General features: G+C 46.7%; 5 protein-coding genes across 5 annotated transcripts; 1 reads left to right on the forward strand and 4 right to left on the reverse strand.

The window, feature by feature from the left end:
• Window positions 1–5,957: 5,957 nt before the first annotated feature.
• Window positions 5,958–6,836, reverse strand: LOC306926333 (purine nucleoside phosphorylase-like; the record flags this gene model as incomplete). Its single annotated transcript, XM_079505597.1, has 1 exon — window positions 5,958–6,836. The coding sequence occupies one exon, from the start codon at window positions 6,834–6,836 to the stop codon at window positions 5,958–5,960; it is 879 nt and encodes a 292-aa protein (XP_079361723.1).
• A 6,667-nt stretch (window positions 6,837–13,503) lies between these two features.
• On the forward strand, window positions 13,504–15,780 carry LOC306926334 (1-phosphatidylinositol 4,5-bisphosphate phosphodiesterase delta-4-like; the record flags this gene model as incomplete). The annotated part of the gene is made up of 1 exon (XM_079505598.1): window positions 13,504–15,780. One exon carries the CDS (start codon window positions 13,504–13,506, stop codon window positions 15,778–15,780), a length of 2,277 nt encoding a protein of 758 aa, XP_079361724.1.
• A 1,307-nt stretch (window positions 15,781–17,087) lies between these two features.
• On the reverse strand, window positions 17,088–17,348 carry LOC306926335 (cytochrome c oxidase assembly protein COX19-like; the record flags this gene model as incomplete). The annotated part of the gene is made up of 1 exon (XM_079505599.1): window positions 17,088–17,348. One exon carries the CDS (start codon window positions 17,346–17,348, stop codon window positions 17,088–17,090), a length of 261 nt encoding a protein of 86 aa, XP_079361725.1.
• A 105-nt stretch (window positions 17,349–17,453) lies between these two features.
• On the reverse strand, window positions 17,454–18,322 carry LOC306926336 (phosphatidylinositol N-acetylglucosaminyltransferase subunit P-like; the record flags this gene model as incomplete). Its single annotated transcript, XM_079505600.1, has 2 exons — window positions 17,454–17,491; window positions 17,929–18,322. The coding sequence occupies 2 exons, from the start codon at window positions 18,320–18,322 to the stop codon at window positions 17,454–17,456; spliced, it is 432 nt and encodes a 143-aa protein (XP_079361726.1).
• An 864-nt stretch (window positions 18,323–19,186) lies between these two features.
• Window positions 19,187–19,855, reverse strand: LOC306926338 (phosphomevalonate kinase-like; the record flags this gene model as incomplete). The annotated part of the gene is made up of 1 exon (XM_079505602.1): window positions 19,187–19,855. The coding sequence occupies one exon, from the start codon at window positions 19,853–19,855 to the stop codon at window positions 19,187–19,189; it is 669 nt and encodes a 222-aa protein (XP_079361728.1).
• Window positions 19,856–26,728: the final 6,873 nt, after the last annotated feature.

Here is a 26,728-nt window from a genome sequence, read left to right on the forward strand (position 1 = left end):
TGCTGTTCCCGGGACCCCCCCCCCCCCCCCCCCCCCCCCCCCCGAAGCAAAGATTTGAGTTAAAAACATATGCTCTGAATACTGCTCTGAATACTGTATATATTCAAAGATTTGCGCCACATTTTCAAGATCTTTCAAAAATAGCAGATCTACAAGCTCGTAGTGCAGCAATCGGTGCCGCGCTATGAGGTTGTAGATCTGCTATTTTTCAATAGCTAAAGTATGACATCCTACTATAAATGTGCCACGTCCGCGTCTCTGCGTGCGTGCGTGCGTGCGTGCGTGCGTGCGTCCGTGCGTGCATGCGTGCGTGCGTGTGTGTGTGTAAGGTTGTAATGCGCGTAACTCAAGAACTGTTTGCCCCACGTACCGACTTCAACTTCGACACACGCGTTCCACAACCCCACAGGGGAGTGCAGTGCCCGGTATCGAGTCGGTCGGACCCACGGTTCTCCAGAATCACCACAAAAGGCTCTGGTCAGGCTCTGCCAGTGGGCCTAATGAGCCAAAGGCCCCTCTCACCTGTGAAATTTCCAGCCTCTGCCTCAGCCAATTGATTGCCATGGCAATCCCACACCTGCAAATTGATTACTTAACCACTCCACTTTTCACAGTCAGTTTGCACTCTTCAGACACAGGCTATTTAACCCATACAGAAGTCAGAAATGTCTATCTATGTATATGATGAAACAAAACAATGTGTGAATAATACATGCAGGGAATTGTACTCATCCAAACATGCAATCACTAGTGTAGTGTAGTGGTGTTTTTTTTTGGCGGTGCTAAGCGCTCACAATAAAGGGCTCTGTCTGTCTGTCTGTCTGTCTGTCTGGAGCACAGAATGGTTTGTAGCATGACCTATTGAGATTGAGATCATTGGGGTCATTCACAGTGAACAGTCAGCTAATTGGGGTTAGAACACACACATGTGCGCGCGAGCATGTGTACACACACACACACACACACACACACACACACACACACACACACACACACACACACACACACACACACACACACACACACACACAATGCCCTCAGTGCCCACTGCATGCATACCTGACTATTAACACTTTGATTGCTGGAAGATCTCAACAGGCCTATTTGGATGTTGCTGCCATTTAACATTGCACAAAGGCCTTGTTCGGGGGCCCACAGTAAAATGTTCTCTTATAGCGAGAATCACACGCCTACATCAAAAGAAAGCTGAACTTGTCCACTTCAATTAAAAAAATACATTTTGATTTTACCATGTTCCATTCTGGAGATATTGACCTTTTTGCAACACCTGCATTTGCCTGGAAGTGGTTATCTTGAACAGCGAGCAGAGTTATGGATGGTTTAAAGTCAGAGACATTGACAGGCAGATATAAAATTGAACCCAATAAATATCCTATACATCCTATACACCGAATGAAAGCCCTGAATGTGTACTTTTACGAGGAAAACAGTAAACATTGATCCCATCTACAGTTAGACAGTAATTGGTTATTGAATGCAGCTTGTGCCCACCAGATAACTTCAGAGAAGACATGGACGTGAACTCCTCAATATTCACAAAATAAGGCCTATAGCGACATATAAATACTATATACCGTATGAAACAGAAGACTCTCTGCTTTCATAAGGAAAAAAATTGTACTGTAATAATAAAAAAATCACACCCCTGTGAAGTGAGCAGTGCAACTCTACTTCTCTACTTATTCACTACAGCTCGCTATATACGGACTGAGACAGAAAGTCATGTAAAGCTTTTATTTACAGTTTGGTCTGTAAACTTCTACTGTAATAATAAAAATCACACCCCTGTGAAGTGAGCGGTCAAACTCTGTTCTCTACAGCTCGCTATATACGGACTGAGGCAGAAAGTCATGTAAACCTTTTATTTACAGTTTGGTCTGTAAACTTCTACTGTAATAATAAAAATCACACCCCTGTGAAGTGAGCGGTGCAACTGTTCTCTACCATTGCACCGCGCAATAAAATAAATAAAAGCTTTACATGACTTTCTGTCTCAGTCCGTATATAGCGAGCTGTAGTGAATAAGTAGAGAAGTAGAGTTGCACTGCTCACTTCACAGGGGTGTGATTTTTGTATTATTACAGTACAATTTTTTTCCTTATGAAAGCAGAGAGTCTTCTGTTTCATACGGTATATAGTATTTATATGTCGCTATAGGCCTTATTTTGTGAATATTGAGTTCGGGTCCATGTCTTCTCTGCAGTTATATCTGGTGGGCGCAATGTGCATCCACCCAGTATCCAATTTATGACAAACTGTACATGGGATCAATGTTTACTCTTTTCCTCGTAAAAGTACACATTCAGGGCTTTCATTCGATGTATAGGATGTATAGCATATTTATTGTGTTTATTGTTATATCTGCCTGTCAATGTCTGACTATAAACCTTCATAACTATGCTTTCTTTTTGATGATGATGATGATTGCCGCCTCGCCTAATCTATCTCACTGCTTTCATTGTTTTGATCGCAGTAACATTGGGGGGGGGGGGTCATGGGCACATTGGGCAGCAAAAGTCTTGATCCGTACGGCTATAAAAAGTCCCATTCCACCGTTCGGTTCAGAACTATAGTATAACGGTGAGACGCGTTGTCATCAGCTGATTTTGTTTTTCAAGCTAGTGTAGGGGAACATGCCTGGGCATGCTAGCCTGGCACGGCCAGACTCATAGCGAGGGTTCACTGATGTTTCCTCCGGGGAAGAATCTTCAGTGAATCCCCGCTATGAGGCTGGCCAAGCCAGGCTATGGGCATGCAGCTTGGGGGCGATGGAGGGGAAAAAAAGCGTCACCCGGCTGTGATGTCGACGAGAAGGAAAAAATGACTTCCACAGATGACAACACCACGGTTTAGGTCGCGGAAAAGTTCGTTATACATTACACCCGGGTCGATTACGTCCCCGACGCGTTCATTGCGGTCTTATCACTACAATTATAATGAATAAAAAAGCGTTACAATCACACGTCTGAGCGATCTCCGATTATGACGGCTCTGCATGGCGATACGTGATCCACCAACGGAACACTGTCTTGTCGTGGCGGCCCCTCGATACTGTGGTTAGTTCGTAGTATTGTAGGCTCGGGGATCGTTTGGTCGCTACAGTATGAAGAAGGAAACATGCATCTGTCCATGTGTGTTGCAGACGTTGCATTGCAATGCCGATCTGGTGCATATGTGTTCAGGCAGCGTTCCGTTCAGCGTTCGTCATGTTTTTTTCCGAGAGACAGAGGAGAGCATGTACCCCCTCGCAAGATCCTCCTCCTGGAGAAACAGGAGGGGAGGGGGGAATCAAATGTCCGAGGTGGAAAGCCTGGTGAGGCGAGGTTAGGTGAAATTTGATTCTTTTCAAACACAGACTAGATCGGCATGGGCGCAGCCATTACACTGGCTTCTTTCTACACGTAAAGCGGCCCGCCCTCCTGTTTTCAGGAGGGGAGGGGTTTTTTTGTTTTTTGTTTTTTTTTCTGATCACGTGAGCTGGACTAAGCAGCAATGATAGGGCGATGGTTCTTCATTGTCCGGGTGGGTAAAAAGATGAATGAAAGTATGCTATAAAAAAGTGATTGAAACGTATTGATACGTGATCCGCACCCGACGTTTGATTAATTGATAACGTATTGATACGCGATCCGCGTTGGGAGTGTTAACTACCTAAAAAAAAGAGTCAGCAACACCCACAGCCACAATACTAGACGGAGCCAGAACAACAATCTGGTACCACCCACTTTCAAAACAAATAGGCCTATGGGTAAATTCTCCTTCTACAGCACTGCCACCCAGGAGTGGAATATGCCCTGATCCCCTACCTCCAAATAATGCAGTTCTTCTTTTAAAACAGGCCTGCAAATCCACCTTTAAAGCAGGCCCAAGGGAGAGGAAATGATCACCTTTCCACTCCCTGTACATATAATGTGTTTTTTCCCCCTGTGATATTGAATTATGTTGTTAATAGAGCTGGGACTCGATTAAAAATTTTAATCTAATTAATCAGAGGCTTTGTAGTTAATTAATCTCGATTAATCGCATTTTAATCGCATATCATTATTTGACCCGAGAACAGTGAGAAAGCTATTTTTTTAAATGGATTTTGGTATACTAGTGAATCAATGAATAGTGAATACATAAGTTTAAGCAATAAAACATTGTTTTTGTAGTAATAATAGGGGTAATAAATTATAATAATATCTCAAATTTAATAATTTATATAGAGCTTTTCTGAGTACCCAAAAATGCTTTACAAGGGGGACATGATAAATCAAAAACAACTTTATTAGAGGAAAAACACTAAGGAATGAAATAGATGAAATAGCTGGGGAAAGCAATATTGAAGGTTTGGATGGTGGGGGCATGTTTCTGAGAGTTTGGGGAATGCATTCCACAGGGTTGGGGGGGGGGGCTTGGTGCAGCAAATATGTGACATGACCATAAGAAAGCACCTCTGTGTTTCTTCCGTGGACATACAGTAACAGCCATTAACAGATTTTACATTTTATTTGGCCATAACCGTTTAGTTAGAAACCATGTCTGGTCATGGTCGGGTCCTTGAATTGCTACTGGTAGTTGGAATAACGTTAGCTCTGATCCATAGTGTTAGAAGGAGGAAAGTAGGCTTTCACATATTTTTTGTGCTAAAAACGAGGGGCTGCACAGCCTGCACTTCCGTGGGTGTGAGGGGAAAGGATCAAATTAAGTACCATAGAACTCCTCCTGAGTCCTAACTAAGCTAAGGACCAGAGCTACTGTTGTTGACGTTAGCTTCCAGGCTAGGCAACATGCAACATGTTTCGCATCGAGCCGATACTGGAGGCTTGACGAGGTGCGGTCTTCGGTGATATGCGAATTCTTTATTGAATAATTGCACACAACTGTGCTGTAATCCACGCTATCATCGGATAGCCTTTTAAATCCTATTTCCAATCCACGGGGACAAGCAAAGTGATCTCAGCGGCTTCCCCCGGTCTGGTGAACTGTCTGGTGGTGTTATTGTTCCCCCAATGCTGCTGGGGCATACCATTCTAAAGGGGGGTGGTTTCCACTCCCTGTAACAACGGACACTTCACTCGGTGAACTGGGTGGTGCGCCGGTCCATCTGAAAACTGTCCAGTGACAACGTTCCGCGGTGAAAAAAATAGTGCGATTAAAATGCGTTAATTTTTTTAACGCGTTAATTTTTCTGTAGTTAATTAATCTCAATTAACGCGTTAAAGTCCCGGCCCTAGTTGTTAATGTTCATGTCATGTCTATGAATTCATTGCATAGGGCCTAAATGGAAAGAAGACTGCAAGGACTTTTTTTTTTGCCGTCCCTTTTGGACTGAGTGTGTTGCTGTTTTTACATGCTGTCTAATAAACTTTTCAATCAATCAATCAATCAATTGGGAGGCTCTTGCTAAGCTACGCCTACGCACAACCTAAAATCGCTTTGAAAACATACTTCTCCATGTGTTATGCTATGCTGCACTAATTATCGTACTGAAATAAGCTCACAACGTGTAGCTTCGCCCTGCGTTGTGAGCTTGTAGATCGGCTATTTTCACTACTTCTTAAATGTGTTTTCTAATTTATGGAATTTCTTAGATTTTCCTTGTATTTATTCAGGACATTACTTCGAATAATCATTTAATTTGGTATTGATTCATGAAAACTTTTTTGGAGAATGTGTTTGGAATATGTTTGTTAATTAAAAACAAAATGTAGGAAACAAAAAAGGTTTTATTATTATTATTATTATTATTTACATATAATATACATACATACACAACACACATACTGTAGATAAGCAGGCCATCGAGAAGTCCCGACTTCACCCGGTGTTCAGTCCAGGCCTACTTTAACAAATCTGTAAATTGTCTTCATCTAATGAGTCAGCACCTGCTCCTGTACATTTTCGGTTGAATGCATAATCCTAATAGTATTTTGCACGCATCAACATTGTCTCTAAATCTTGGCTATGACGTGGCTGACGAGCCTCTGGAGGTCCTGGGACCGCAGGCGGGTGGTCTCCAGCACCTCCTGGTGGTTGGCCGCCTCCTCGCTGGCGTAGTCGCTCACCACCTTGTTGGTGATGAGGGACAGGCCCAGCACGCGCAGGCCGCAGTGGCGCGCCACCAGCACCTCCGGCACCGTGCTCATCCCCACGGCGTCCGCCCCCAGCAGCCGCAGCAGCTTGCACTCGGCGACGGTCTCGTAGGACGGCCCGCCCACGAAGCAGTACACGCCCTCCCGCAGGGAGCCGCCACCGAGGCCCTGCTCCTCGGCCGTCCGCCGGGCCAGGGCGCTCAGCTCGCGGTCGTAGGCGTCCGACATGGCGGGGAAGCGCGGCCCGAACCTCTGGTCGTTGGGGCCGCGCAGCGGCGTCTCGCCGGCCAGGCCCGGCATGTTGATGTGGTCCCTGATGAGCATGACGTCGCCCGGGTCGAAGCGGCCGTTGAGGCCTCCGGCCGCGTTGGTCACCACCAGCGTCTCCACGCCCAGCAGGGAGAAGACGCGCACGGGGTACGCCGTGGTGTGCGCGCCGTAGCCCTCGTAGAAGTGGAAGCGTCCCTGCATGCACACGCACGGGCGGCCGCTCAGCTCGCCGAACACCAGCCGACCGGCGTGGCCCGGCACCGTGCTCTGGGGGAAGCCGGGGATGTCCCCGTACGGGAAGACGTTCCTCTTGTCCAGCAGGTCGGCCAGGCCGCCCAGCCCCGAGCCGCAGATGATGGCCACGCGGGGGCGCTGCTCTGTGCGGGCCAGCAGCCAGTCTGCAGTCTCCTTGTAGTCCTCATAGGTGTAACTACTGCTGCTGCTCGCATCGAAGGAGGAAGATGCCATTCTTTAGTGGTTTGTCTGAAGCTGATGATCAGTTATTTTGAAGCTCCTGAAGTGTGAAAAGTGAATTCTGAAGACACGTTCAATCCTTTTATCCGAGGACTCTGACAACACAGCTCTGTGGCCTCTGACATCACAGCTGGGCTCTGTTCAACAACTGTTGCCCAACAACACAAACTGTTGCCATGGCAAATTGCTCAGGTGTCGTAAACAAACGTTCTGTGTGTGCGTGTGAGTGACCTTTTTGGGCATTAAAGGTGGTTTGTGGTTTGTTTATGGCTATGTTGTCATGGTGATGTGGTTTGTTTATGGTTATGTTGTCATGGTGATGCGGTTTGTTTATGGCTATGTTGTCATGGTGATGTGGTTTGTTTATGGTTATGTTGTCATGGTGATGTGGTTTGTTTATGGCTATGTTGTCATGGTGATGTGGTTTGTTTATGGTTATGTTGTCATGGTGGTGGTTTGGTTATGGCTATGTTGTCATGGTGATGTGGTTGTTTATGGTTATGTTGTCATGTTGATGCGGTTTGTTTATGGTTATGTTGCCATGGTAAAGTGGTTTATTATATAATTATCTAATTTTATTTCAATATGATTTTCATTATGGATTATATTTGGATTCATAAAAGTCTCAATTTTGAAAGTGTGGTTGCCGCAGTCGCTCTCCCACTAATATTGTCAGCCAATTACAATGTCACGTTACCCCTGTGATCATGTGTAAGTAAGTCGGAGGGGATATATCCCCTAAAAATCACGTTTTTACGCTTGAATAGTTTGTCTTCTGCCCCATGCAAGGGAAGGTCTTTATAAACGATTGTAAAACATAGATTGGTTACGTAACCAACAACAGCCAATTAGCTACTACAAACGTTATGCAAAGCTCGGCCAATCACAGCGGAAGTTATGTAGGTTACTCCGGAGGACACATACAAAACAGAAAAAGGACAACAATCACTGCAGTCTCTCACCAGCTGGTCAGAGCTTCCACTGCTGGAGCAGAGATACGGGCAAGACTTTGGTTACAGTTTTGAGAACAACGTGTATCGTTCCACCGTCATCGCCTCACCTCCTCCTCTGACCTCCCGAGCTCATGAGCATCATGCCGGATGCTGCCCAGAGTGGCAAGGAATATCTGGCGTCAACATCCTGGCACACCTCTTCCACGAACCACCTGTTTGCCACACCCTTCCCGGTTTCAACAACTATAAGGTCATCGTAACCCCCCCCGGCTGTGTTCAAACCCACCGTCCACGGCCTGCTGGACTCTAAGAAGGAGTGTGTTTGGGTCGACAACACAATGGCAAAGATATATCATACTAGTAAGTAGCCTTGCCGAGCCATGAGGCCCATAGGGCAGGAGCCTACGTATCTCCTGTTTCTGTAGCGTGAGGCAGCTTGATGTACATGTACACCACCTGGACATGACGCTAGTATGTCGCAGGGACTTACCTCCCAAACCAACCCTTGATGCTGAGTGCCAAGCAGGGAGGCCCATTTTTAGAGTCTTTGGTATGACCCGGCCGGGGATCGAACCCCGACCTCCCAGTCTCAGGGCGGACACTTTAACCACAAGGCCACTGAGCTGGTTCATATCATACTACAGTAGGTAAGGAAAAGGATTGACGGGTTTGTATGCATGTTCTGTATATAAATGTACTTCACACATTGTAGGTTATGTGAAGACCAAAAGTGCATACAGAAGTGGTTGAATGGTGTCTCGTAGGGGGAACGTACAAGTGGTACTGTAGTCTATAGCAGTAAAGAGTTTATTATGATTGTAAAACATAGATTTGTTACGTAACCAACAACACAGCCAATTATCTACTACAAACGTTATGCAATCACAGCGGAAGTTAGGTATAGGTTACTCCGGAAGAATAATAAAGTGTGACGATAACACATCCAGACTAATTACTTGTGCAAGCAGAGCGTGCAAGTCATGTTTTCGGCCAGGTGCGATGTTTGGGGCCAGCACACGTTATGACGTCATACGCTGGCCCCAAGCTGACCGTGCAGGTATGTTTTTGTCATGCTACGAAGCATATGTCGAAGCATATGTCCCATGACGTGATATGATGTCGTGATATGATGTCATACGGACATACGGAAGCTGACCGTGCAGGTATGTTTTCCGTGAATCGTGATTTAGATTATGTACCAATGCCAGGTAATTGGTTGACGATGATGATACGTTTCAGTGTCAATTGACCCAGCCGATTACATTATACCACCAACCACTCAGAAAAGTAAAGTAAATACATACATATATACATGTACACATATATGGACACATGAGCATAATGACGTGTTAAATATATGTACCAGTGCCAGGGTATAGTTGACGGTGACGTAACGATGACGTGTTCCAGTGTGACGTCAAACAAGCTTATAAGTAATTACCATCATCATTTTTCAACACTAGTGCGCGCTCTGCGGGCAAGTAGGCCCTCGACAGAGTGCAGTTCTAGTTATATATGCTCTGAGTAGACTCACTCAGATGAACATAGGAGGTGATAATGAAACAAATAAGGATGCCAACCACCATACAACCCTTTAAAGGTAGGGTAAGTGATTTTATTCGGTTAAAATAAGTGTTAAAAAGCTATATATTGTGATAGTACTCATTGCAGTGTTTGTTCAGTAACAGGAGCCTCCATGTCTCTACCGCATCTTATAAAACAGAAAATGAGAGAGAGAGAGGGAGAGAGAGAGAGAGAGAGATGGGCATAGTGACATCATTAAGATGACGTGAGTGCCTATAGGGAGCCTGGCTTATAACCGGATGCCACAGAGTGCAAATTGACAGTATCGAGGGAGACCACCACTATCCTACAGTAGTCTACGGGAGCTGCCTTTCAAGGAGGGATTGACAGAATGTCAGTCCACCTGTAATCACACTATAATAATAATAGCATAACCATTCAAACACCGTTAATCAAAGGCCTGCCGGATCCTTCAGGGTTTGCCCTTCGGCGTATAGAAGCAGCTTTGACAAGGAAACAAAGCACCGATCCTTCCCCGACTTCAGGGATCCCATTGTGTCCGCCATGTCTCAGATCGTCCTCCAGAAACACATGAATAGCAGCCACGTTGATGTCCACCACCAGAAGGTGAGGAACGGACAAAACCCCTCGGAAGCCGGTCGGAAGACCGCCGCCAGCCTCGCCGTGACCAGCCAGACACAAGGTGACGCCGCCACCGACCAACCGAGATCTCACGGTGATCGGCGGTCGACGGGGACCGCCACGTCTCATCCGGGAGACGTGAAGACACGTCGGCGCACTTACGCGGGAGAGGGACCCAGCCGTGTCCGCGATCGACCCGAGTGCGTTCAAGCCGGCGCGAATAAGTCCTTCCCCTGTGAACAGTGCGGCAGGCGTTTCAGCAAGTCGGTGAACCTGAAGGTGCACGTGCGCATCCACACGGGAGAGAAACCGTTCCAATGCAGACGGTGCGACAAGACTTTCAGCCAGTCGGGCGCTCTGAACATACACCAGCGCAGTCACACCAAAGAAAGGCCCTTCCACTGCAAGCAGTGTGGGAAGAGCTTCAGCAAACTGAGCAACCTGAAGGCGCACCTGCGCATCCACACGGGAGAGAAACCATTCCAGTGTAGCCACTGCGGAAAGGGCTTCAACGAGTCACGCAACCTGAAGGCACACGAGCGCATTCACACGGGGGAGAAGCCCTTCTACTGTGCGACATGCGACAAGAGTTTCGTCGAGTCGGGAAACCTGAAGGCCCACCTTCGCATCCACACGGGAGAGAAACCCTTCCGTTGCGGCCACTGCGGAAAGAGCTTCAACGAGTCGGGCACTCTGAGGGCGCACGAGCGCATCCACACGGGGGAGAAACCCTTCTACTGCACGCGGTGCGGAAAGACCTTCCGTCAGCTGGGCTCTCTGAAGAGGCACCAGCGCACGCACGCCGGGGAGAAACCCTTCCGCTGTACGTGCTGCGGCAAGAGCTTCAACACCGTAGATAACCTGACGACGCACCAGCAACGGGTCCACACCGGAGAGGAACGATGCCGCTGCAAACAGTGCGAAGCCGCGGTCGGTTACACCTGCGTCATACGTATACAACCCAAGATCTGAGGCAGGCCGAGAAGAGAACGTTGACGGTGGCGGTGATTTCCAAAGTTCCTCGCCGTATCAACAACGGCGACGACACCTGAATTGATCAGGATCAATAATGGATATTCTGTCTGTGAAATTAATGTATGACGTCTCGTGTTTGGAAGAGATTGTAATCCAGGTAGATTCATTTTGACTGTTTTTAGTCGACTAAAATGTATTTTGGCAGTTATCATCTACAAGCTCACTTATTTTGAGAAGGGGACGACACCCCCGCACAACCAAGCAAGATGTCTTAGTTCTACTGGATCTCTTCTCCACTGGTCCCTCCCCAACGTTTCAGTCTAGTTTTTATTTGTTAACTAAATTGTCAATATATTTACTTGCGCAAGCAGAGCGTGCAAGTACTAGTTTCACCCAGGACGATGCGTATGCACCGTCCCAGCAAATTACGTAATGACTACTTGTGCCTGATACGGCAGTGGTGCCAGACTACATACATGTATACATAGGAGCATTACCTCTAATCCTCCCGACACTAAAACATATCGTCATTACGTCACCATCGAAAACCAATTACACTCTGGCATTGGGACCTTTAATCCACATCTTTATTACGTCATCATTGAGAGCTAGCATATGACGCCAGTTATACCCTGACGTCATATGCTGGGACGGTGCATACGCATCAAAAGTAACCACAGTATACCACTAATCAACTTACAAATTACATGAAATGAAATGAAATTAAATTAAATGATTACTATATTTACCCAGGGTATCTGGGCTAAGCTCAAGAACTTGTTTCCAGCCAGGCCCTGCTCATAGAACATTTCATCGTAGTGGTTCAATGCCTTGTTCAAGGGCACTTCAGCGGTGGTAATTTTAACGTGTCGGACCGCTGATTCGAACTGGCAACCTTCCGGTATCAAGACCGCTCCGCTATCCGTTCGGCCACCGCTGCCACAATATACATATACACATATACATAGAGGCATTTCCTTTAATCCACCTGACACTGATCGAGATATACGTCACCATCGAAGGCATTGGGTCCTTTAATCCACATCTTTATTACGATATACTTCATAATACCACTTTTTTACGTGCAAAAAGTAGGCCTACGTAGCAAATAGCTAAACCTAATAATTCAATATTTAAATCGTTCTTTCAAAGAGAAGCTGAGATTTGACAGTTTGTATCGGTCGACAGTACTTGCGCGCTCTGCTTGCGCACTAGTAGGCCATTTATGGCCTACTTGTGTGCAACAAGCAAGTAGGCACTCGACAGAGTGCAGTTCTAGTTAGTCATATAGTTTTGGTCATCTTTATTCAGTTTCCGTCAGTGAAAAAAGGTAGTAGACATACATACACCAGACGACATGAACTCATTCCCATTTCCAGCGATCGAACGAACGCATGCATGCATGCATGCACGCCCACCCCCCCCCCCCCCCCCTCTCTCTCTCACTCTCTCTCTCTCATTCCCTCAGTCAGTCGGCCTGTGCGGAGTGTAGCTAGTGTAGTTGCTCAATATAAGATCAGAAGCTCTTTGAAATGGGCAAAACTCGCAGTTAGTTGTGAAAGCATGATGCTACACAGACCATGCTAATGAGTGCTAAAGCTAATGTTGCAGCCTGACTGTGTGCGTGCGTGCTTGCAGGAGAGAGAGAGAGAGGGAGGCAGCCCCCCCTGTGCACACACTGTGTGTGTGTGTGTGTGTGTGTGTGTGTGTGTGTGTGTGTGTGTGTGTGTGTGTGTGTGTGTGTGTGTGTGTGTGTGCGCGTGTGTGCGTGCGTGCGTGCGTGCGTGCGTGCGTGTTGAGGTTATGATTTCACATTATTTCCCTCTTCCGTGGCATTTGCAATAGAGCAAGCATTCTCCCATGTAAAAACTTGAAAAGCAGTGGTTATGAACCAGTGGAGTAGTCCCCAGCTAAATGATGGAGAGTTGGTAACCAAATTAACCCTTATAGACATTTTAACACTTGAGAGTGTAAAATGAAACCAAGTGGCGGGTCCATTTGGTTCCATTTTACACTCTCAAGAGTTGAATAATTGTTAAGCATCTGCATTAGTTAATTTACAAGAAGTCTACACAATGAGAATGCAGAAAACATGTTAGTTTGATCAACATTTGCCTGTTCACTCTCCTAATGGTACCAACATCAATATAGCTTGGAATTGTGAACAAATTCTTTAGTTTGGGTCTGGAAGGCTAAATGTCATCAAATGGTCATCATGGTCTGTGGCTCAAATGCAGAAAAAAAATAATGGACCTTGATATGAAAAATCTTGAAAACCACTGATTTAAGGTAGATTTAGAAAGGATGAAAAATGTGCGATTAATCACGATTAACTATGGACATCTTGTGATTAATCACGATTAAATATTGTAATCGATTGACAGCCCTACTAGTAAAACAAACCCTGACATGTACACTATTCTAAATGTAAATATGACGTAAGAATCCGTTGTCAGACTACTTAAGGGTCATGGGCATCATTCGCTGGCAGTGTAAAGCTACGGACAGTCTAGGCGGCCGACGGCAGGCTCGTAGGGAGTTCCTATTGACACAAGTGAAGGATAGCGATGGATCTACCGACTGTCTCAGATCGGCAAGATGATGACAACCTCCAGGTGATGATGGCGGGGTCCAATCTGATCAAAATGAGGTCTTACTGGAAGAAGAGGAGGCATTTTCGTCTCTTCTCACACAGCATGACCATCATGTACCACTCCAATAAGGGCTTCTTTGGAAAAGGAGGCCATTCTACCATCTCTGCGGCCGAGCTGGAGTCGGTGCGGGAGGGCCACCAGTCCGAGCAGTTTGCGTTGCCGGGCATCGCGGCAGAGTTCCCCGAGGACCTCTGTTTCACCTTGGTGTTCCGAGGTCGCCAACAGCTCATGGACCTGGTGGCCGAGTCGCCGGAGGAGGCCCAGGCCTGGATCCAGGGCATACGCACGCTGATCAAACAGGCAGAGGAAATGGGCGAGAGCGAGAGCCGCGATCAGTGGGTGATGGACTGGTTTCTGAAGGCTGACAAGAACGCAGACGGGCGGCTAGAGTTCAAGGAGACCTGCAAACTGCTCAAGATGATGAACATCGACATGGAAGAGGACCACGCTTTCCGCGTCTTCACCATGGCGGACAAATCGGCGAGCACGGGCCTGGAGAAAGAAGAGTTTGTCCAGTTCTACAGCATGCTCACCCAGCGGGACGAGGTGTGGAGTGTGTTCCAGGACTATTCCGAAGACGGAGACACTTTAACCTTTGAGGAGCTGGAGAGCTTCCTCGCCCAGGAGCAGAAAGAGGAACGTAGCGCAGAGTACGCCAAGGAACTGATCAAGCGTTACAAGCCGTCTGACGAGAACGACAACCAGGAAGTCATGTCCGTAGACGGCTTCAAGACGTACCTGTTCTCCCAGGACGATGGCTCCATCTTCACGCCTCGCTACCGGGAGCCCTACCAGGAAATGAACAAGCCGCTGAGCCACTACTTCATCTCCACCTCCCATAACACCTACCTCATGGCGGACCAACTCGTGGGGCCGAGCAGCATCGAGGCCTACATCCAGGCCTTCAAACGCGGCTGCCGCTGCATAGAAGTTGACTGCTGGGACGGCAGCGATGGGCAGCCGGTGGTTTATCACGGTCACACCCTGACCTCCAAGATCCTCTACAAAGACGTCATCGACACGATCGCGGAGTATGCCTTCGAGGTGTCAGACTTCCCTGTCATCATATCGATAGAGAACCACTGCAACGTGGAGCAACAGACTATCATGGCTCAGTATCTGGTTGAGATCCTGGGCAAGAAGCTTCTGGATAGCCCACTGGATGGGGTCCCAGAAGAGCTACCCTCACCAGAGGACCTCAAGGGTATGATCCTGGTGAAAGCCAAGAAAATCGGTCGCCTGGAGGAAGATGACCAGCCAGCTGCCGAAGGCAGCGATGGGGAGGATGACTACGACACCTCCGAGGACGGGGACAGCGAGAGCGAAGAGAGGAAGCAAAGTGACAGTAGGTCCACGGCCACACTGTCCAGCGAGCTGTCAGACCTGGTGGTGTACTGCAAGAGCGTCCCCTTTCGCGGTTTCCAGAACGCTCTCCAGAACTACGAATGCTACGAGATGTCATCTTTCTCCGAGAACAAGGCCAAGAAGCTCGTCAAGGACGAGGGAGCAGATTTTGTGCGACACAACACAAAGCACCTCAGTAGGATCTACCCCAAGGGCATTAGGACGGACTCCTCGAACTTCAGGCCGCACGAAATGTGGAACGGGGGATGCCAGCTCGTGGCGCTAAACTTCCAGACCGCCGGGATCTCGATGGACCTGAACGACGGGCTCTTCGCTCAGAACGGCGGCTCCGGCTACGTCCTCAAGCCCGACTTCATGAGAGACGAGAGCACTGACTTCGATCCGGAAAGACCGGAGGACTTCGAGAGTTACCATCCGCTCAGCCTGTCCATCCGCGTGATCAGCGGACAGCAGCTTCCCAAGGTGAAAGAGCGCTCCATCGTCGACCCGCTGGTCCGAGTGGAGATATACGGAGTGCCGAAGGACGAGGAGCAGCAGCAGACCACCACCGTTTCGAACAACGGTTTCAACCCGGTGTGGAACGAGACTCTGGACTTTGTTGTCCGCATCCCCGAGCTGGCCCTGGTTCGATTCGTAGTGGAGGACAACGAGATGGTGGGCTTGACCAACGGCTTCATTGGACAATTCACCCTTCCGTTTGATTGCATTCGAGTGGGATATCGTCACATAAATCTACTGTCCGAAGATGGAACGGACGTCCCTCAAGCCTCGCTGTTCGTCCATGTCAAGATCGAAGAGTACTCGGAGGACGTTGAAATGCAGTAACGGTGCTCGAGACAGGAGTCTTGGAATGCATATAGAAAGAAAGAAGAGGGATTTATTATAAGATTCCTGTTTGTTATTTATGAGGCGGGCCATCTACAAATGGTATTACACTTAATAATGTGTACATCCTGAGTTGAAGTTATATTGCATTCTAACTTAGTGTTCCCCAATTGGGTTTTGTTTTATTATGTATTGTATGAGTTTTGAATCTGTTTTATTTGTGGATTCTTTTTTGTGGAGTCATACGTATTTGCTGTATATTTGTTTTTCTATTGTGACTCATGACGTCCATGAGATGGTATAGAACCGGGCATTTATTTTGTTATCACAGCCAATGTTGGTCCAGATGAAAGCCACAGTGTGGCGACAGCTGGCTCATCATCCCTTTCTGAGACATTTCCATACCTCTGGATAAGCTTTCTTTGTTCACTATATATCCCCCACTTTCTCTCCCTTTGAACATTTCCATCTGTATCCTTTGTCAACCGAAGAGGTTGACAAGTCCGTCCGTACAAGTCCTTAGCCTTCGCCACCTCTCTCTTCGCCTGCGTCTCCCCCTCTGTCTGCCTTCCTGCTCTCCCTCGTTCCAGTCGTCTCTCCCTCTATCCCGGAAACATGGCAAGTTCTTTCTTACAGCTGTCTCCCTTACCGAATCTGCAGTAGGTCTCCAGTCATTCTGTAACTACTCTTCACCGCCACACAGTGCCAGTCTTCCCGGAACCTCCATTATTTCTCCTTCAACTTCCACCATTTTGTTTCGCTCTACGTTCATCCTACAAGAGCAGTGGTTCCCAAAGTGGGGTCCGGGGACCCCCAGGGGGTCCACAGCTAAATGATAGTTTGGAACCAAATGGACCTTTATGGGTCTGTAACTCTGAGAGTGTACAAATGGAACCAAATGGACCCGTTAACGGATCCATGAGATTGTCCATTTGTACACTCTCAGAGTTAAATTAACATTGATTTTACAATACAATTTGGGGGTACCAGAGATAGAAGTTCCATTAAATGGAGGTCCATAGACTAATGCATGTCAAACTGGGGGGTCCTTGAAATTTAACGGGTTGAGAATCACTGCTAGAGCCGTAAACATCTTCTCTTATGGGGGTCCCTGGCGTATGTTTTCGATTGGGGGTCCTCAGCAAGCTAATAAGTGTCACTTTGGGGGTCCTTGGCATGAAAAAGTTTGGGAACCATAGAGCACCACAACATGGTTTTACTTCACACCTCTCTCTAGGCTCAGGGAAGTGGAGTGCTAAGAGGTGGGCCTGTTGCTCCATCAGGTCCTTGAAGCCCAGTCAAGGCCATCAGCTGTGGTCCTCCGTGAGGTCCTTGAAGCCCAGTCTCTCCAGAGGCTCCCTGGCCATCAGCTGCTTCTCCATCCTGCACTCCAGGTACTCCTTGGACTGCAGTCGGCACCTGGCGTTGCCGAAGCTGTTGTCTCGCAGGCATCTCATGAACTTCTCCTTGAAGGCCGTGCATTCCCCGAAATGGTCCAGGGGGAAAGAGCCCTTGTCGGGTGGCCGAGGCTTAAAGGACTTTGTTCCGAAGTTCATAGCGGTGGACATGGTTAACGTCCAAGTCAGCAGATGAAGAGACTGCGTCGTGGCTGGCCTGCACCGCATTATATAGCGTCTTAATGTCCGTTGCTGTGACGACGGGTAACTCTTACATCACCCAGCGTTGACCTCCAGGGGTTCAACTGATGATTCTACAGTGTGGACAGTGTGGCATCTCAACACATCTCACACAAAAAATAATGACTGCTTGATTAATTATTAATCACACTCATATCAGAATTCTGTACAGACATGTATTTTAGCTCTCATATAAGATGAACATGGGCACATTGATTCAGCAGTTGTATGTAGGGCGCATTCTGCCTCATTGGTGATATTTTTGGACGGTGGTTGGACCCGCAGCGTTAGGCCACGGACCCCCCCTCCCCCTCCCCCCACATACATCCAAGAGTGTACACATGGAACCAAATGGACCCGTTTAGTTCCGTTTGCACACTCTTACAGAAGCCAGTTACAGACCTGTAAGGGTCCAATTGGCTCTTAACCTATCATTTAGCTGTGGACCCCCTAGAACCCTTTTCTATATGACCCCTGGGGGGCCCGGGACCCACCGTTGAGAATGGCTGACCTCGTCGGGAGACAAGGTGAAGCATTTTGCTCACGGCGCCGACGTCAACGTCCTTCAGCCTGGCCACACCCCCCCTCTTGTTGTCCCTCCTCTGCGCCTCGGCGTAGGCGTCGGTGACGTTGTCCACCGAGTGGAGCGCGGCGGTACTGCACGCGTTGAGGCCAAACAGCAGCGCCGCCAGCGCCGCCGACGCGACCAGAGCGCATAGCGGCACCGCGAGGGCCCAGTACTTCCCGGGCAGGAAGGTGAGGCCCAGCGCGTGGAGCCACTCGTCCGGAACGTAGGCCCACAGGCAGTACAGAAAGAAGGCCGACCGGGAGCACAGGTAGAGAACAAAGCCGTAGACGGCCCTCTCGGGCAGGGGAGAGGGAGAGTTATCGGCCAACGTCCACATAGCTTTCAAAATAAGTCTTCCCCAGGACGTCCCGGCGACGAGGTTGGCAGATTTAGCTTTGCTAAACTGACGCGTACTGTTATTTACCGTACGCGTATATTATTAAAAGAAGATCACAACCCATTTGGTACGAGATTACATTCCGCTGGCGATGTCCGTTATCGGTAACTTGACGGCCACGGTTGTCTGTATGTCGATCGAGATACTCCACCAACTCATATCCCTTCTAGAGGAAAGGGCACCAGATAATGGCAGCTGTACAGAACGCCGTACCATTTGGAGATCTGGGTTAGCAGGTAATGCCCAAATATGAATAGTCTAGTATATGTATCTGGTGTTTGAATAAATTATGGCCTCGTGGGTTTGCGTCATAATATATAGCACCGTTTTTCCTACTTAACATTATTGTCTAGTCGTCGTCATCTTGGAGGCGAGTCTGGAGCTGTGTGGAACTCCTTATTTGGCCATTTATGGGCGCGGACAACCGAACAGAAGACCTCAAGTTACATCTGACGACAACGGTGAATCTCACACCGTTTCATTACAAGGACGCTGAGTTCGATATGCATTTGATTTGACCCCATGTGGTACCCTGTTTAATTTCTGGGACCCGAGTCGAAGTTTAGAAACCTTAGTGTTTATTTATCTCTGAGGACACAGGTCCATTTAGTTCCAATTGTACTCTCTGCGTTACAGACCTGTGACGATCCATTTGGACTGGTGCCGGGCTCCGGACCCAACATTGAGAAACAGTGTCCCAGTGCAAAAACAAACAACAAACCTGAGGTCGTTGTTGACATAAATACAAAAATCACACTTGTGTGAAGTGAGTTGTACCTTTTATCATGAAGTTACGCACTTACGTCATTTGCCATTGACTTTGACGTACTTCAGATTATCGGTTGATAGCATTAGAAGCGGGTGGCCGTCACCGCGGTGTCCTGCCGCCGCCTCCTCAGCCAGAGACAGAACGGGCTGAAGCTGTTCGCCCAGCATCGGCCGATCGTCCGCCTCGTCGTTCCTGATCGTCCAATCGAACTCTGCGCCCTCGTCGTCCAAGCCGCATTCCGATTCTGCGTCGTCTATCCCGTCGACGAAGACCCAGCCGCGGCCCGCCCTGGTCCGCGGCGAGGCGTGCACTCGGACGCACCGGACGGGTACCCCCGGGTACTCCCGCCGGAACCACCGCAGGTCCGATGGGCGCCGGGCGTCGTTGACCACCCACACGGGAGCGGCGCCGCCGCCCTCGGTGACCGCCGCCCTGCAGAAGAAGCCTGGGTCCCGTTCTCTGCGTCGCTCGCCCCATCGGATCATGTCGGCGCGGTGCCACTCCTTGTACTCGCCGGCTCCCAGGAGCCCGGCGAGGTCCAGGCCGTGCTCCTGGGCGTACTGCTGCTTGAGGGGGCCGGACAGGTGCAGGACACGGCACGCCTCGACGCCGAGGCGCTCCACGATCAAACCGCTCACGTGGTCCTTCCCGGATTTGCGTTTTCCGCTGAGCACGAGGATCAGTCTGGGTTCCGCCGTCTCCATTGTCGTGACAAGTGACCACAGATAATACTAAGATTAGCTAAAGATACACTCTGTCTGTCTGCCTGCCTGCCTGCCTGCCTGCCTGCCTGCCTGCCTGCCTGCCTGCCTGCCTGCCTGCCTGCCTGCCTGTCTGTCTGTCTGTCTGTCTGTCTCAGTCTCTCTTTCACTGTTATCCCATGCACTTGTGCAGTACCCGTTGTGAGTAGGTAGAGCTCAGTCCGGAGCCATTTGGAACTCCATATTTTAGACAAGAATTACATTCTATTGATGACATCATCATTTTGACATCAGTGTGGAAGCCCCATATATGTACACTGCTTCTCAGTGTAGAGCTGTCTCAATGTCAAGTTGTTCACACTGATATATATTTTACAATGCACATTGTGGTTGCAATTGCATTGTTTGGTTTGCCAAACAATGCGTGTGTGTAGTTTGTTAATGGTACCCCAACTTTCATATAGTTTGTTAATGGTACACCAACTTTCAGCAGCTGTCACAGACTCTCAGTGGGAAACTGAATTTCAGTTTTTGTGATATGTGTTAGACACGTACCCCATAGCCGACTGTCACTGCTCATGCACGCACGCACGCACGCGCGCACACGCACACAAACACACACACACACACACACACACACACACGCACACACACGCACACACACGAGTGCTGGCCAGGCTTGTAGTTAATTAAGTAATCATGTTAAAGAAATTAACTCCGTGGAATGAATTCATTAGTTGGAACCCAAGGTCTAATCCACGGCCTACAGCATGCGTGCACATGCACATGCACGCGCAAACACCCTTAGAAATCTGCTGACAGCCCATTAATCACCAGGTGCTGTTTTTTGTAAACTAATTAGTTTAACACTCAATACAGCCCCTACGAGGTTACCCTCCACTGTATGTGAGTGTGTGTGTGTGTGCGTGCGTGTGTGTGTGTGTGTGTGCGCGTCCGTGGGTGCGTGCGTGCGTGCGTGCGTGCGTGCGTGCGTGTGCGCCTGCGTTTCTGGGGGGTCCCAGATTCAAATATGAGTATTTTGGGTGCTGGAAAGTTTGGGTCAAAGGGATCAGGAATCCAGCGTCGGAAAAAACGGGCACCCGCCGTTCCGTTTGTCTCACTTGTAGGCTACTGTAACACATACAGTACATCACGTTCTGTTCCTTTCAGAAGAGTCTTATCATCCATTCATTGTCAATGGGAATGTAATCTTCGTGTAGGACCAAAATAGCCGATTTGCTCGTCTACATAATATGTAGACTTATTATGACGTAAATTCTCCATTCATTGTCAATGGCATTTAATGTTTGTGTCGGCACAAAAATTGCCGATTTGCTCAGACACATATGGCGTAAATTCCCCATGCGTTGTCAATGGCATTTCATGTTTGTGTTAGGACAATATTGTACACTATAGCTGAATATAGGAGGGGCTAGTGCCCCTTAAAAAAATTGTCACATCACAAAAAAGTATCTAAGGTATCAAAACCTTAATATTGAATCGTATTGATCATACAAGAGTGTCGCACAGACAATGAAGACTCTTGTTACTGCAGTGGTTTTCAACTAGGGATGTCCCGATACACTCATTTAGTTTCCGATCCGATCCCAATACCACAATTTCTGTGTTAGCCGATACTGATACCGAATACCGATACCAGTGTTGTGAATAGCTATATATCTCGTGTTGTGCCCGTGTTTATAGCAGACTCCTCACTCAAATGTCCACTTGCAGTTTTGGCAACTCCAAAGCAAGCTCCACATGCCCCAACATGTTATTTACTTGCCATAGTGCCAACCCCCTTACCCCTGTGTCGGAACGGTGGCATATTCACAGATACCGATACTTTCCGGATACCGATACAGTATCGGGACATCTCTATTTCTCATCCCCATTATTTATTCTGCCTTTGAGCCATGGACCAGCATTTGATAATATTTAGCTCTCTCAGACCCAAAACTTATATTTTGCTGTCGTTGGATAAGATTTTGATGTTGGTACCATTAGGAGAGATAACAGGCAAATGTTGATTTGCCTGTTATACGAAAAGGCCTCGTTGTCCTGAACCCTTATCTATCATTTATATATTATGGATCAATAGTGTGGACTTAGACTGTTATTCGTCTCTTGAGAGTGTACAATTAATAGATCTTCATTTTACACTCTCAAGAGTTAAAGATCTATGAAGGTCCATTTGAGTTGTCCATTTATTATAAGCGATGTTGGGATTATTTTTCTGTAAAGTAGATTGTAAAAGAATCACACCCGTGTGAAATGAGGGACCCTCTTGTCACCGTACATCAATTTAATTTATGTTAGCGGACATTTGACATTACTACATAAGGTACATGACAAACATGTGATTGGTTAGTCGATTTGCTCATTTACATATGACGTAAATATTCACTTCAATGTCAATGGCGTTTAACGTTTTGATGTTTAATTTAGCGGAATTATTAGCTCTTACCATCATACATGATCATGGATTATCTCATACTGCCCAATCAGAATGCCTGTTGCCTGTGATTGGTTAGCTGATTTGCTCGTTTACATACATATGACGTACATTTTCCCTTCGATGTCAATGGCGTTTAATGTTTTGATGTTTAATTTACGTCCTGTTTAGCGGAATTCTGACGTAATGTCTCCGTTCATTGTCAATGGCAAATCTTGAGACGTGTGGGGACAAAAGCTGTTTATAGAAGGGGCTAGCGCCCCTTAAAAATTGGGGGTCCTTTCTCTTGACGTGAAAATGTTTGAGAACCACTGCTCTAAGACAATACTAGACAATTAGGTTTGACCGACCTGCCCTATAGTTGCTTCTTTTTGGCTCATTTCTATAGACATGGTTGCTTGTTTCTTGCAAACAGAATCTAGCTGGCAACACTTCTATGTACTATAAGTAGCCTTGCCGAGCCATGAGGCCCATAGGGCAGGAGCCTATCTCCTGTTTCTGTAGCGTGAGTCAGCTTGATGTACAAGTACACCCCCTGGACATGACGCTAGTATGTCGCAGGGACTTACCCCCAATCCAACCCTTGATGCTGAGTGCCAAGCAGGGAGGCACTGGGTCCCATTTTTAGAGTCTTTGGTATGACCCGACTGGGGATTGAACCCCAGCCTCCCAGTCCCAGGGCGGACACTCAACCACAAGGCCACTGATCTGGTTCTATGTACTGATTCTATGTACTATACTGGCTATCAATGTTATGCTAGCTGGCTCTGCGTCTGTAACTCTGACCACACCAATGACCCTTTAACCCATTTAGACCTGAGGACGCATCGGTGTCGCCTAATAGCTTTTCACCACTTTAACCATTATTTTAAACTTTAGCTGCTGCTTGTAGATCTGCTATTTTTGAAAAATCAGGAAAATGTGGCACAAATATTTGAATATAATTATGTTCTTCCACAGCGAACATTTTGACCTCATATCTTTGCTTCTGGGTGGTCCCTGGAACAACATATTTTCAGATGGGGTTCGGCAGCCAATTACATATCATTTTTGGGGTCATTGACATGAAAAAGTTCGAGTGGCTGGATGGTAACCGCAAGGTTGCCAGTTCGAACCCGGGCTCCCCCAGAGTTAGTGTCGAAGTGTCCTTGAGCAAGACACTGAACCCCTAATTGCTCCTTATGTGCTGGTTGGTGCCTTGCATGGTTTCAGCCGCCATTGGTGTATGAATGTGTGTGTGAATGGGTGAATAATGCACAATCTATGTAAAGCGCTTTGGATAAAGGCGATATATAAATGCACCATTTAGTACTGATACGTTTTTCAGAAAACTGTCAACATTTGAATTGAATCACTTGCGACTAGGGATGTCCCGATCACGTGGTTTAGCTCCCGATCCGATTCCGATCATTTGATTTTGAGCATCTTCCGATACCGATTTTTCCCGATCCGATACATTTATATTTTATAGAACACATTTTCAAAGGGCCCTTTCTCAGCTTTAGGTAAAATGGTACAATCATTTTAAAATGGTCACATCTCCTTCAAATATTTTCCAATTTCATTGAATGATACATCATAATGAAAGCTTGCATTCTCTACTTTAATAATCTGTAACAGAAAAATCACTCTGGTCGAAATGAGAGCCTTTTTGCCAGATGCAGTCACATTTATGCCATATCACAATAGTACAATATCCCAAATCACAGACAATATCCAGTCTAATATAATCATGATATGGATATAATATTGATACTAGGGATGTCCCAATCATGTTTTTTGTCTCCTGATCCGATTCCGATCATTTGAAAATTACGTGATCGGCCCCGATTTCCGATTACCCGATCCGATCAGGACAACCCTTACAATGCAACGACATGCGCCGACATGTAACAGGACATATCAGATCACTCCAATGAACGCTAAAACTGTTCTGTTGCGTCTCAAATCATTGGTGTGTGGTCGTAGAGCCTAAAAAGGTCTGCCGGGAATGACACAATCCAGCCAATATGATAAAAAAGCACTGCAGCCTCAGAGAGAGCGCAGTTGGAATCAACTTCTCCAGGACTCAACTCTTCAAGACTGTTATCTTCAAGACCGTTATCTTCAAGACTATTCCCACCAAAATTCTAAGAGCTCTAAAATCTAGAAGCGTACTTCTTTGGCTCTCCTTTTCTTTGACTCTTGAGCTCTTCATTCATCTACAGAGCAGAGGTTTATGTCAATTCCCCATTAACTGTTGTGTTAAAAATGTTTTCCTGGACGTTGCATCAGAAAGGATTACCAGATAAATGTGATTATGCTGCTGTAGCGGTGAGACACGAGCTATACTACTTTGGATTGAACACTGACAAGAACAAGTATCAGATTGATATGCACGTCTTCAATACACTGACTTTTCTCTGGAGGAAGGTGACCCCAGTGACACCTGGAAGAGGAGAACCTCACCTTGAGATTCCTTCCAGGCGCTGGGGCTACACAGCTGTGCTGATTGAAGATATCACCTACTTCTGGGGTGGGAATGAGTACCTCGAGTACTGCAACCTGCTTCATGCATTTGATGTCGACGCCCACAGATGGTACAAACCACAAGTTTCTGGGACTGTTCCAGAGGTGAGGTCGTACCACTCAGCCTGTGTTTTGGGGAAGGGCATGTATATTCATGGAGGATTAACGCAGACTGGACTCACTAATGACATGTCCAAGTTGGACACCACCACAATGGTCTGGTCTTTAATTAACACCAGAGGAACTCCTCCTGTTTCATACCATCACTCTGCCACCATCATCGGGACAAAGATGTTTGTATTTGGGGGCTTGTGCAACACCTTCAGGGTGTTTGACACAGAGACCAACCACTGGCTGAGCACTCCTTCTGTACAGCTCCTTCCAGAAGGACGCTGGAGTCATTCAGCCTTTACCTACAATGGAGAGTTGTACGTATTTGGTGGCTTCAAATGTAACCAGGACAACCAGTACAATTACCAGGCCTTCAAGTACAATTACCAGGCCTTCAATGATCTGTGGAAATTCAGTCCAGAGACATTCTCCTGGAAGAAGGTTGAGCCCAAGGGGAAAGGACCGTCTCCGACGTGTAGGATGTGCTGTTGCATGGTGGGAGATTGTATCATCCTCTTTGGAAGAGACCACACCCCTAATGACCTGTATGTCTTAGACATAAGTCCTAGCCTGAAGACAATATGCAAGCTCGCAGTTATTCAATACGGTCTGGAGCAGTCAGAACTCCCACACATCAGGTGGGAACTGGCAGCCATGACTACCAACAACAACAACAAAAAAACAGAAAATGTTTGTGACCTGGGGCCTGTTCCACAAAACTTGGATTAACTAATCCAGGATTTAGGCCAAAACCAGGCTTTTTAAATCCTGGTCTTTACAGCCTGGTTTATTCCGTTCCACTAAAGCCAAGCGAGGCTTAGAATGGGCGGATTTAGCGAGCCAGGATCATAAAGCCTGGCTGAATAGACAGCCTGGCTTTTTGTCTCTAGACCCATTCGGTGGAACACAGATTTACTGATCCTTCTTCTTCATGGGGTATTATGGCAGTTTGCATCCTTAATAGTTGCATTACTGCCCCCTTCTGTATATCTCAGTATCTTTACTAATCTATTCAAGACTTACTGATACAAGGACTTAAGCTTCTAAAATAAATACTGCTGCTGTACTTAAAGAGAGAACATACTCTCAATAGTGGATAGACTGAATGATTAACTACCCCAAAAATATAGTTTACATTTTACCACTACTTTTAACTTAAAACAGAATTCTTAATATTGTAAGCATAATGATATTGTCGCATTGTGATATTTGGCCATAACTCCCTCCTCTGAAGGAGCTACCTTTGGGGAAGGGGGTTGTTGTCCAGACAGGCGAACTGTGGGTCATGGGTTCAATAGTGGTTGAAACGTTACAATGGTAATATGTTGTAAAACAATGAGTAATGGTAATATTTAGTGGTTTTCACTTTTACAAAAGAATATAATATAATATTATATAATATATAATATAATATAATATAATATAATATAATATAATATAATATAATATAATATAATATAATATAATATAATATAATATAATATAATATAATATATTTCTTAATAATATAATAATAATATATAATGTAAAAATAATATAATTCTTCTTAACCGTGCACTTGTACGACAGCAAACCTATTCTGGGGAACATTCACCAAAAGCAGCTGATCTACAAACTCACAAACTGTCATGATGTTGTGCAGCCTATATATTTTGGTTCTTTGATTTTATATAGTGCTTAAATTAGTCCTTTAATGCAGACCGATAACAATAAGGCAACATAAACCCATAATAATTGAATAAGTGTGGAAAACATCATTGGTTTGTGATTAGTTTGACTGCTTAATGAACAGTAAAGACATC

The sequence above is a fragment of the Electrona antarctica genome (assembly GCF_951216825.1).
Source record: "Electrona antarctica genome assembly, chromosome: 7".
Lineage (NCBI taxonomy): Eukaryota > Metazoa > Chordata > Actinopteri > Myctophiformes > Myctophidae > Electrona > Electrona antarctica.